This window comes from Mobula hypostoma, chromosome 8 (genome assembly GCF_963921235.1).
Source record: "Mobula hypostoma chromosome 8, sMobHyp1.1, whole genome shotgun sequence".
NCBI lineage: Eukaryota > Metazoa > Chordata > Chondrichthyes > Myliobatiformes > Myliobatidae > Mobula > Mobula hypostoma.
Genome location: NC_086104.1, coordinates 531941 through 544401, shown reverse-complemented (window position 1 = coordinate 544401; position 12461 = coordinate 531941). Strand labels below are relative to the sequence as shown.

Below are 12461 nucleotides of genomic sequence, written 5' to 3'. Positions count from 1 at the left end.
TCTACAGGTTATGAAGTTCATTGAGAAGAGGCAGCAGGATTGTCAGTGAGTGGTTTCAATGTGCAAAGCCATTCTGGATGTTACTGATGATGAATGGGTGATCTCCTTCACAGCTTGAGGACCATGGTGTTGTTCAGCATAGAAGCAGGACCCTTTGGCCCAACCTGTCTGTGTTGACCTGAAATGAAATTGTGCAAATTTCCATAAAGTGGGGGCTACTGCACACAATGCTTGTGTACGACTTGAGCACCATTTTGTAGCCCTGCCGCATGCTCATTACTCGGTGCTGATGAGGCAAATACGTCAAGCACCACCTGCAGCACGGTTCCCACTGTCAGTGAACCATGTACCTCTACTCCCAGGCCTCTCTGTCCCACCTCGACCCTGATTTCATCACCTCACACTTGTCTGAGTTAAGTTCTATCTGCCAGTCCTTGCCATTTTCCCAGTTGATCTAGATCCTTTTGTAACTGGCGACCTTCCTCACTGTCCATAGCCTCAAGATTCAGGGGAGTAAATTTAGGACGGAGATGAGGAGGAACTGATTTTCCCGGTAGTGGTGAACCTGTGGAATTCTCTGCCCAATTAAGCACTGGGGGCTACCTCAGCAAATATATTGAAGACAAGGTTGGATAGATTTTTGCACACTAGGGTAATTAAGGGTTATGAGGAAAAGGCAGGTAGGTGGAGATGAGTCCATGGTCAGATCAGCCGTGATCTTATTGAATGGTGGAGCAGGCTCAACGGGCTAGACGGCCGACTCCTGCTCTTCTTTCTTATTTCTTTTGAACTACCAATTTAATGTTGTCGGTAAGCTTCCTAATCGAGCCTTTACATTCTCATTGAAAACATCAATATAGTTGACAAACAGCACTCCGGCACTCTGCTCCCTGTGGCTGAGAAACAGCCCTCTTCCCACCAAGCCAATTATATTCTCATTGGTTAGCTCACCCTGCTAGGGGCCTAGCTAAAGTCTATGTAGCCCTACCCTGGACTCACCTAAAAAAAAGTCATTCTAATTCGTGAGACATGATTTCACTCTCACAAAATCATGCTGTCTGTCCCTAATCAGACCTTGCCTGTCCAAAGTCAGATCAATCCTGTCTCAAAACCGCACCACTGACACTAGTCTCACTGCGTTGCAGTTCCCTGACTTGGCCCTGCTGCTCTTCAATAAAGGCACAGCATTGGTACCTTACCTGTGCTAAAGTTCAAAATAAATTTTATTTTCCAAGTGCGTATGTCATCATATACAACGCTGAGATTCGTTTCCCTGTGACATACTCAGCAAATCTACAAAATAGTAACTATGACAGGATCAATGAAAGATCAACCAGAGTGCAGAAGACAACAAACCGCAAAAGCAAATATAAATAAATAGCAATAAGTAACAAGAACATGAGATAAATTGTCCTTAAAGTGAGATCAGCATGGGAACATCTCTGTGGATGAGCGACTGAGTGTAGTTATCCCTGTTTGTTCAGGAGCCTGATGGTTGAGGGTAGTAACTGTTCTTGAGCCTGGAGGTGTGACTTCTGAGGCTCCTGTACCTTCTCCTGATGGCAGCAGGAAGAAAAGAGCATGGCCTGGGTGGTGAGGACTTTGATGGTGGATGCTGCTTTCCTACGACAGTGTTTCATGTAGATGTGCTCAGTGGTTGGGAGGACTTTACTGGTGATGTACCGGGCTGAATCCACTACCTTTTGTAGAATTTTCCTTTCAAAGGCATTGGTGTTTCCATACCAGGTCGTGATGCAGCCAGTCAATACACTCTACCACTACACATCTATAGAAGTTTGTCAGAGTTTTAGATGTCATGCAGAATCTCTGTAGGCTCCTGTTGTGATTTTTTTCACAGTTACACTTACCCGCTGGGTCTAGGACAGGTCCTCTGAAATAGTAACCCCATGAATTTAAAGTTCCTAACCTTCTCCACCTCTGATTCTGCAATGAGGACTGGCTCATTGACCTCTGGTTTCCCACTCCTGAGGTCTGCAATCAGTTTCTTATTCTTGCTGATATTGAGTGAGAGGCTGTTGTTATGACACAGCATCTATAAGGGCATAACATCAGCTGTGCCCAGTCCCTCACCTGTGTTTACCAGATTTACAAATATCTCGGCCAGCTCCCAACTCTCTCTTCCCTTGCTTCCCATGGTTCATCTGGTCACGCTCAAGGCATTCTACACCAGCTCCTTCATAATGTTGGTGTGTTCCCCTCCCCTGAATGCTCCTGTCATGGTAAACACAGACGAGGTGTTCATTTACAACCTCCTCCATTTCCTTCGGTTCCACACATAAATCTCTATCATTTATCCTTAAGGGACCTACAATCGCCTGAGCTACTGAGCCCCCCTTTTACTCTGAATGTCCTTGTAGAATCTCTTGGATTCTCCTTGGTCTTATCTGCCAGGGATATCCCATGGCCCTTTTTGCCCTATAATTTCTGTCTTAAATGCATTTCTATATCCCTTGTACTCAAGGGATTCACTTAATTACCACTGCCGATTCCTGACACGTGCCTTTTTACTGACCAGAGCCTCGGTACAGGAATCATCGTTTTATGTGAAGTGAAATTTGCTGTTTTGTGGCAGCAGTACAGTGCAAAGCCACAAAATGACTCTAAATTACAAACAGTGAGGTAGTCCATCCAGTCCCAATGTTGACTATTCCTCTCCTTAGATACTGCTTGACCTGCAGAGTTCTTCCAGCTTTTTGTTTGTGTTGCTCTGCACTTCCAGCAACTGCAGAACCTCTTGAATTTACAGTGAGGTATTGTTCATGGGTTCCTGAGTTTACAGTGACGTGTTGTTCATGGGTTCCTGAGTTTACAGTGACGTGTTTATGGGTTCCTCAGTTTACAGTGAGGTGTTGTTCATGGGTTCCTGGAATGTGATTGTGGAGGGAAGAAGCTGTTTTTCAATCATTGGTTATGGATCTTCAGGCTCGTCACCTCCTGAGGGTAAGTCGTGAGGAGAGGGTGGTGAGAGCCCTCGATGATGCCGCTTTCTTAAGCACTGCCTGTTGAAGCTGTGACCCCGATTTTATATTCTCCCACAAGAGGGGACTTCCAGGCAGAGAATTCCACATCCTGACCATCCTGTGGGGGAATCATGTTTGCCTCTGATTCTTCTCCATTGCTCTGAATTAATGGCACACATTCCCACCCCCTCTGCTTTTCTTTTTAACCTCATTGCTGTAGATGCCCTCCTCATCTGCTTTCTCTAGACCTCTCAATATTGTGATGTTTCCCTCCGCTTTTCCTGTTCCAAAGAAAACAACGTCAGCTTATCCTATGGAGCCACGGAGCACTACAGTGCAGAAACAGGCCTTTCAGCCCATCTAGTTCTTGGCAAGCTATTGTTCTGCCTGTGCCCATCGACCCACATCTGGACTATCGCCCTCCATACTGCCTCCCATCATGTACCTATCCAGTGTTTGCTCACATCTGCAGTTTTCTGGATCTTGGGGCCACAGTGCGACTATGAGGCAGCAACCCCACTATCTGTGCCAGTGTCCCAGGTTCAGTCTGCTTCTCTGGGTGCTCAGTTACTGTCTGGACGGTCTCTGAGACGTCTGAGGAAGCCTGAACAACTGCAGGAGATGTGTGCAGTCACTGGGAGAGGATGCCTGCTCAGAGCAGTGAGGAAGCAGTATTAATTGCTGTGTTGAGTGATGGTATGGGGGGTGGGGGGTTGGTGAGCAGGATGGCCAATAAATGATCGCCACATCACTGAATCACTGAAGCCCATGAATTAGAATGTTCTGGAATGTCATTAGGGAGCTTGCGTTTGTACAGCGTTGAAAGAAGCTGATTACACTGGTAAGCCAATATATTTGTTTTAAAGGTATGTTGTAATAGACACTCCTGGACAGATTGAAGTCTTCACCTGGTCCGCATCTGGAACAATCATCACAGAGGCCTTGGTAGGTGTTGCCATGCGAGGGTCAGCAACTTAAAAGTAAATTTGTTATCAAAGGGCAGACATCTCACCGTCTGCAACCCTGAAATTCATTTTCCTGCAGGCTTTGACAGTAGATGCAAAGAAATACAATAGAGTCAATGGTAAACCACACTCGAGCAAAGACTGACAGTGTGTGCAAATATAAAACAGAAAGCAAATTGTAATAATAATAAATAATTAAAATTAAGGAGCTGAGTTTTAGAGCTTGAATACTTGAATACAGACTTTTGCTTGGCTCATACGCCATGTAGTACATTTCCCTGGGCTGCAGCTGCTTGGAGTCTTTCATTGGGCAGTGTACGTGGAGCTTCACTATTTCACTGACCGCTGCTGCCCCTGCCCTGGGAGTGTTTCACCAGTGTAACAGACTGGTAAATCAGTTCATTATTGTTGCAGGCAGCAAGATACAATGAAAAGCTTCTCTTGCAAACTGTTCATACAGATCAGATCTTTACACAGCACCTTGAGGTAAAGCAGTACCCTGAGAAGGCCCAGAGGAGGTTAATGACAATGCTTCCAGGAATGAAAGGGTTAAGATATGAGGAGCATTGGATGGCTTTAGGCCTGTACTGTCTGGAGTTTAGAAGAATGAGGAGGGAATCTCATTGAAACCTATTGAATGTTGAAAGGCCAAGATAAAGTGGATATAGAGAGGATGTTTCCTATAGTGGGGAGTCTGGGACCAGAGGGCACAGCCTCAGAATAGAAGAACAACAGAGATGGAGAGGAATATCTTTAGCCAGAGGGTGATGAATCTGGAATTCATTGCCATAGACGGCTGCAGAGTATATTTAAAGCAGAAGTTGAAAATTCTTGATTTGTCAGGGTGTCAGAGATTATGGGGAGCATGCAGGAGAATGGGGCAGAGAGGCAAAATAAATCAGCTCTGGGAGTGTGTGATGGGACAGTGTAGAGGGAGCATCAATCTGTGTCTGACCCTGGGACTGTGTGATGGGACAGTGTAGAGGGAGCATCAGTCTGTGTCTGACCCTGGGAGTGTGTGATGGGACAGCGTAGAGGGAGCCAATTCCCCTTACTGTTCCGACATGTCAGTCTATGGCCTCCTCTTGTGCTAAGATGCGACCACCCCTCAGTGTAGAGGATCAACACCTTATGTTCCATCTGGGTGTCCTCCAAACTGATGGCATGAATGTCGATTTCTCCTTCCTGGTAATTTTCCCCTCCCCCTTCCATCTTCTACTCCCTCTCTGGCCTTTTACCTCTTCTCACCTGTCTATCACTTACCCCCTGGGTCCCTCCTTCCCTTTCTCCCATGGTCCACTCTGCTCTTTTATCAGATTCTTTCGTCTCCAGCCTTTTACCTTTCCCACCCACTTGGCTTCACCTATCACCTTCCAGCTAGTCCTCCTTCCCCCGCCCCCACCTTTTTTATTTTAGCGTCTTTCTCGTTCCATTTCAGACCTGAAGAAGGGTCTTGGCCCAAAACATCGACTGTTTATTCATTTCCATAGATGCTGCCTGACCAGCTGAGTTCCTCCAGCATTTTGTGCATGTTGCTCTGGATTTCCAGCGTCAGCAGACTTCCTTGTGTTTTTATTTTGAGGAGTTAGGTGGAAAGTAACAAATGTCGGAGGTGGGTGGATGTGTGGAAAACTTTACCAGGGGTGGTGACAGATATATTAGGGGCATTTAAGAAACTTGATAGGCACATGGACGATAGAAAAACAGAGGGCTAGAAGGAAGAGAGGGGTTAGATTGATCTTGGAATAGGTTACAGGGTCGGCACAACATTGTGGGCCAAAGGGTCTGTACTGTACTGTACTGACCTATGTTCTCTGTTCATAGGCATCCACATTCTCCACTGTCATTGTCTACGTAATGGACACATCGCGGAGCACGAACCCCGTCACCTTCATGTCTAATATGCTGTATGCTTGCAGGTATGTGTGTGGGCTTTGCACTGCGGGGAGTTGGTGCACATAGACAGTGATAACTCGCTGCTGCCCACCAGGTTATTGGTTAGCATTGATGGAAACTGTGAAATGGACACTGTAAAATGAAATACCAAGGGAGCTGCCGGGATAGAGATTGGGTCTGTTCAGGCAGAGCAGATGGAATTCGGAGCCTGAGACAGGAGGTCAAAAGGTAAGAGAGAGGGCTTGAAGGGGTTTTGGCTCATGAGATCTTACAACTAGAAATTGATGTACAACCCTGCAGAGCAGCCAATAGAATAATGAGATTTAAGGAACGTACTGTTTGGGATGTAAACCTGAATTTTTACAAAATGTACCTGGGGGTGGGGGTGGGGATTGGTGAGAGTTTGCAGCTTGGCTTCTGTTGTACGAAGCAGACGTGAAAGGGGTTGAGCAGAGTACTGACTCTGTGATGTAAAGAAATGGTTAACTGAGATGAGATGGAGACAAATTACTGCAAAAGTTCAAAATCGAATATATTATCAGCCCGAAAAGCTGCTTCAGGTATGTTATGACACCTTTGTAGCGTGGCCTCATGGACTACAGGCACTCCCAACAGTTCCATGGTCATCTGAACAGCATACATCCGAATATTCAGTTTATGATGGCGATGGAGAAGAATGGTTCCTGGACATTCTAATACGATGGAAACTGGATGGTACCCTTGGGCATTGCAACTATTGGAAGCCCACTCACACGGCCTTATACCCCAAAAGTAGAGTGGTTCTATCAACTTTAACTAACCATGCAGAAGCTATTTTGGACCTGGAGAGACTCCAAGAGGAAATAAGACGATTGCGCATGATGTTCCTACAGAGTGGTTACAAGCGAAGAAAATCAATTGAGCCCTGAAAAGGGCCTACGGAAAAACCAGGAAACCAAATGATGTGGAGGAGCCTGTCACTACTGCTGTCTTCTCTATATTTCCATGGTTTCTGGAAGGATTGCCAGGACCCTGAAGGAGTACTGGAGAAATACCATCCACGAACCTGTAAGGAAGCTCAAATCCCAGCTTATGTGAGTCAAGGATGACCTGGAAATCAGACAGCTGGCATTTACAGGATTCCCTGTGAATGTGGAGCAGTGTACAAAGGCACATTGGAAACCTGCATCAAGGAGAACAGGAGATGTATCCGTTGGGTTACCTGGAGAAATCGGCAGGAACAAAACACTGGATTCGTAATGATGACAGGATTAACTTGGACAGCACAGAACTACTGTGCTGCACCAGTGACTTTTGGGACTACCTAGTGAGAAAACCATTGAAATAAGACTGGAGAATAAGAATGCAAACACGAGGAAATCTGCAGATGCTGGAATTTCAAACAACACACATAAAAGTTGTTGGTGAACGCAGCAGGCCAGGCAGCATCTCTAGGAAGAGGTACAGTCGACGTTTCGGACTGAGACCCTTCGTCAGGACTAACTGAAAGAAGAGATAGTAAGAGATTTGAAAGTGGGAGGGAGAGGGGGAGATCCAAAATGATAGGAGAAGACAGGAGGGGGAGGGATGGAGCCGAGAGCTGGACAGTTGATTGGCAAAAGGGATATGAGAGGATCATGAGGGGGTGCTGTTGTAGTCTGGTGTACTGACCTCTACCTTGCCGAGGCACAGCGACAACTCGCGGATACCTCCTCTTATTTACCCCTCGATCATGACCCCACTAAGGAGCACCAGGCCATTGTCTCCCACACCATCACCGACTTTATCTGCTCAGGGAATCTCCCATCCACTGCTACCAACCTTATAGTTCCCACACCCCGCATTTCCCGTTTCTACCTCCTACCCAAGATCAACAAACCTGCCTGTCCTGGTAGACCTATTGTACCAGCTTGCTCCTGCCCCACCGAACTCGTTTCTGCATACCTCGACACTGTTTTATCCCCCCTTGTTCTATCCCTTCCTACCTATGTTGGTGACGCTTCTCACGCTCTGAAACTTTTTTGATGATTTTAAGATCCCTGGCTCCCACCGCTTTATTTTCACCATGGATGTCCAGTCCCTATATACTTCCATACCCCATCAGGAAGGTCTCAAAGCTGTCCGCTTCTTTTTGGATTCCAGACCTAACCAGTTCCCCTCTACCACCACTCTGCTCCATCCAGCGGAATTAGTCCTTACCCTTAATAATTTCTCCATTGGCTCCTCCCACTTCCTCCAAACTAAAGATATAGCCATGGGCACCCGTATGGGTCCTAGCTATGCCTGCCTTTTTGTTGGCTTTGTGGAACAATCTATGTTCCGTGCCTATTCTGGTATTTGTCCCCCACTTTTCCTTCGCTACATCGACGACTGCATTGGTGCTGCTTCCTGCACGCATTCTGAGCTCGTTGACTTCATTAACTTTGCCTCCAACTTTCACCCTGCCCTCAAGTTTACCTGGTCCATTTCCAACACCTCCCTCCCCTTTCTAGATCTTTCTGTCTCTATCTCTGGAGACAGTTTATCTACTGATGTGTACTATAAGCCTACTGACTCTCACAGCTATCTGGACTATTCGTCTTCTCACCCTGTCTCTTGCAAAAATGCCAACCCCTTCTCGCAATTCCTCCGTCTCCACCGCATCTGCTCTCAGGATGAGGCTTTTCATTCCAGGACGAAGGAGATGTCCTCCTTTTTTAAAGAAAGGGGCTTCCCTTCCTCCACCATCAACTCTGCTCTCAAACGCATCTCCCCCATTTCACGCACATCTGCTTTCACTCCATCCTCCCGCCACCCCAGTAGGAATAGGGTTTCCCTTGTCCTCACCTACCGCCTCTATCAGGTCACCTCTCATCCTCTGTTGCTCCAAGGAGAAAAGGCCAAGTTCACTCAACCTATTGTCATAAGGCATGCTCCCCAATCCAGGCAACATCCTTATAAATCTCCTCTGCACCCTTTCTATGGTTTCCATGTCCTTCCTGTAGTGAGGTGACCAGAATTGAGCACAGTACTCCAAGTGGGGTCTGACCAGGGTCCTATATAGCTGCAACATTACCTCTCGGCTCTTAAACTCAGTCCCATGATTGATGAAGGCCAATACACTGTATGCCTTCTTAACCACAGAGTCAACCTGAGCAGCAGCTTTGAGTGTCCTATGGACTCGGACCCCAAGATCCCTCTGATCCTCCACACTGCCAAGAGTCTGAAAACTTCGAGCCTCTGACCAGCCCCTCCGACACAGCCTCTCTGAGCACCATGCTCTGCCGAGCGCTTCGACCCCACCCCGGCCGCCAAGCAACAAGCAAAGCCGAGGACTCGGGGCCTTCTCCGGAGATTCTGGATCACACAGTAGCAGTGGCAGCGAATCAGGCATTTCAGAAGTTTCTCCAGATATTCCTCCGTGCTCTCACGTCCGTCTCCGTCAAATCAGGATTGTGCACGGCACCCTACTTGACAGATAACAGACATCACCACAGGAGTGGCCGCTGTGAGCTGCGTCGCGCCACCATCTCCTCCCAAATCCCGAACATTGCTGACTGTTTTGGGCTGAGACCCTTCAGCAGGACTGGAGAAATAGATGAGTCATTAAGAAAGTTGGGGGAGAGGAGGCAGAACCACAAGGTGAAAGGTGAAACCGGGAGGGGAGGGTGAAGTGAAGAGTTGGGAAGTTGGTTGGTTAAAGAGATACAGGTCCGGAGCAGGGGGAATCTGATCGGAGAGGTCAGTGGGCCATGGAAGAAGAAAAAGGGCGAGGAGTAACAGAGGGAGGGAGATGATAGGCAGGTACGGAGATAAGGTGAGAGGAAAATGGAAATGGGGAATGGTGAGGGGGCATTACTGGAGGTTTGAAAAATCGATGTTCATGCCATCAGGTTGGAGGCTACCCAGATGAAATATAAGGTGGTGTTCCTCCAACCTAAGTGTGGCCTCATCACAGCAGTGGAGGAGGGCATGGATTGACATATGGGAATGGGAAGTGGAATTAAAATAGGTGGCCACCAGGAGATCCCATTTTTTCCGGCGGATGGAGAGTAGGTGCTCAGCAAAGCGGTCTCCCAATCTACATCGGGTCTCACCCATAAACATGAGGCCGCAACTGGAGTACCGGATACATGAGGTGACCTCTACAGACTCACGGGTGAAGTGTCTCCTCACCTGGAAGGACTGTTTAGGACCCTGCACGGTCGTGAGGGAGGAGATGTAGGGGCAGGTGTGGCACTTGTTCCGCTTGCCAGGGTAAGTGCCAGGAGGGAGATCAGTGGGGAGGGATGAATGGATAAAGGAGTGGCATAGGGAGTGATCCCTGCAGAAAGCAGAATGTGGGAGTGGGGGGGGAGAGAAAGATGTGCTTGGTGGTGGGATCCTGCTGGAGATGGCAGAAGTTACGGAGAATTATGTGCTGGACGCGGATACTGGTGGGTTGGCAGGTGAGGACAAGACAGACCCTATCCCTGGTGGGCATATTGTTTTCTCACGTAAATGACACATTTCAAGTCAAGTCAGGTTTATTGTTATTTAACTACAAACCTCATTTCCAGAAAAGTTGAGATATTTTCCAAAATGCAATAAAAACAAAAATCTGTGATATGTTAATTCACGTGAACCGTTATTTAACTGACAAAAGTACATAGAAAAGATTTTCAAACAACAGGAATTCTGCAGATGCTGGAAATTCAAGCAACACACATCAAAGTTGTTGGTGAACGCAGCAGGCCAGGCAGCATCTCTAGGAAGAGGTACAGTCGACGTTTCAGGCCGAGACCATTCTGAAGGAAGAGTTAGTAAGAGATTAGTCCTGACGAAGGGTCTCGGCCTGAAACGTCGACTGTACCTCTTCCTAGAGATGCTGCCTGGCCTGCTGCATTCACCAGCAACTTTGATGTGTGTTGCAAGAAAAGATTTTCAATAGTTTTACTGACCAACTTAATTGTATTTTGTAAATATACACAAATTTAGAATTTGATGGCTGCAACACACTCAACAAAAGTTGGGACAGAGTTAAAATAAGATTGAAAAGTGCACAGAATATTCAAGTAACACCGATTTGGAAAACTCCACATTAAGCAGGCTAATTGGTAGCAGGTGAAGTATCATGACTGGGTATAAAAGTAGCGTCCATCAAAGGCTCAGTCTTTGCAAGCAAGAATGGGTCGTGGCTCACCCCTTTGTGCCAAAATTCGTGACAGAATTGTTAGTCAGTTCAAAAGGAACATTTTTCAACGCAAGATTGCAGAGAATTTAGGTCTTTCAACATCTACAGTACATAATATTGTGAAAAGATTCAGAGAATCCAGAGACATCTCAGTGCGTAAAGGGCAAGGTCGGAAACCACTGTTGAATGCACGTGACCTTTGAGCCCTCAGGCGACAATTATAGCCACCTGGGCCCAGGAGTACTTCGGAAAACCATTGTCACTCAACACAGTCCATCGCTGCATCCAGAAATGCAACTTGAAACTGTATTATGCAAGGAGGAAGCCATACATCAACTCTATGCAAAAACGCCGGCAAGTTCTCTGGGTCCGAGCTCATCTCAGATGGACCGAAAGACTGTGGAACTGTGTGCTGTGGTCAGATGAGTCCACATTTCAGCTAGTTTTTGGAAAAAATGGGCGTTGAGTTCTCCGTGCCAAAGATGAAAACGACCATCCAGTTTGTTATCAGTGAAAGGTGCAAAAGCCAGCATCTGTGATGGTATGGGGGTGCATCAGTGCCCACGGCATGGGTGAGTTGCATGTATGTGAAGGTACCATTGACTCTGAGGCGTATATTAGGATTTTAGAGAGACATATGTTGCCATCAAGGCGACGTCTCTTCTGGGGACGTCCATGCTTATTTCAGCAGGACAATGCCAGACCACATTCTGCACGGGCTACAACAGCGTGACTTTGTCCAGATCTATCTCCTATTGAAAATGTATAGTGCATCATGAAGAGGAGAATCAGACAACGGAGACCACGGACTGTTGAGCAGCTGAAGTCTTATATCAAGCAAGAATGGACAAAATTTCCAATTGCAAATCTACTACAATTAGTATCCTCAGTTCCAAAACGATTAAAAAGTGTTATTAAAAGGAAAGGTGATGTAACACAATGGTAAACTTACCTCTGTCCCAACTTTTGTTGAGTGTGTTGCAGCCATCAAATTCTAAATTTGTGTATGTTTACAAAATACAATTAAGTTTGTAAGTATAACTATTGAAAATCTTTTCTTTGTACTTTTGTCAGTTAAATAAAGGTTCATGTGAATTAATATATCACAGATTTTTGTTTTTATTGCATTTTGGAAAATATCCCAACTTTTCTGGAAATGGGGTTTGTATATACAGTGGCATGCAAAAGTTCGGGCACCCCGGTCAAAATTTCTGTCACTGTGAATAGCTAAGTGAGTAAAAGATGAACTGATTTCCAAAAGGCATAAAGTTAAAGTTGACACATTTCTTTAATATTTTAAGCAAGAAAACTTTTTTATTTCCATCTTTTACAGTTTTAAAATAACAAAAAAGGAAAAGGGCCTGAAGCAAAAGTTTGGGCACCCTGCATGGCAGTACTTAGTAACATATCCTTTAGCAAGTATTACAGATGGTAAACACTTTTTGTAGCCAGCTAAGAGTCTTTCAATTCATGTTTGGGATTTTCGCC

General features: G+C 46.2%; 1 protein-coding gene across 2 annotated transcripts in view; it reads left to right on the top strand.

Moving 5' to 3' along the window:
- The window catches only part of gpn1 (GPN-loop GTPase 1), a 43611-nt gene that overhangs the window by 6104 nt on the left and 25046 nt on the right, over positions 1–12461 (top strand). For both annotated transcript variants that reach the window (XM_063055365.1, XM_063055364.1), the window contains exons 5-7: positions 8–45; positions 3848–3926; positions 5771–5865. In XM_063055365.1, the coding sequence (XP_062911435.1) occupies positions 8–45; positions 3848–3926; positions 5771–5865 (212 nt within the window). The remainder of the gene's footprint in view (positions 1–7; positions 46–3847; positions 3927–5770; positions 5866–12461) is intronic.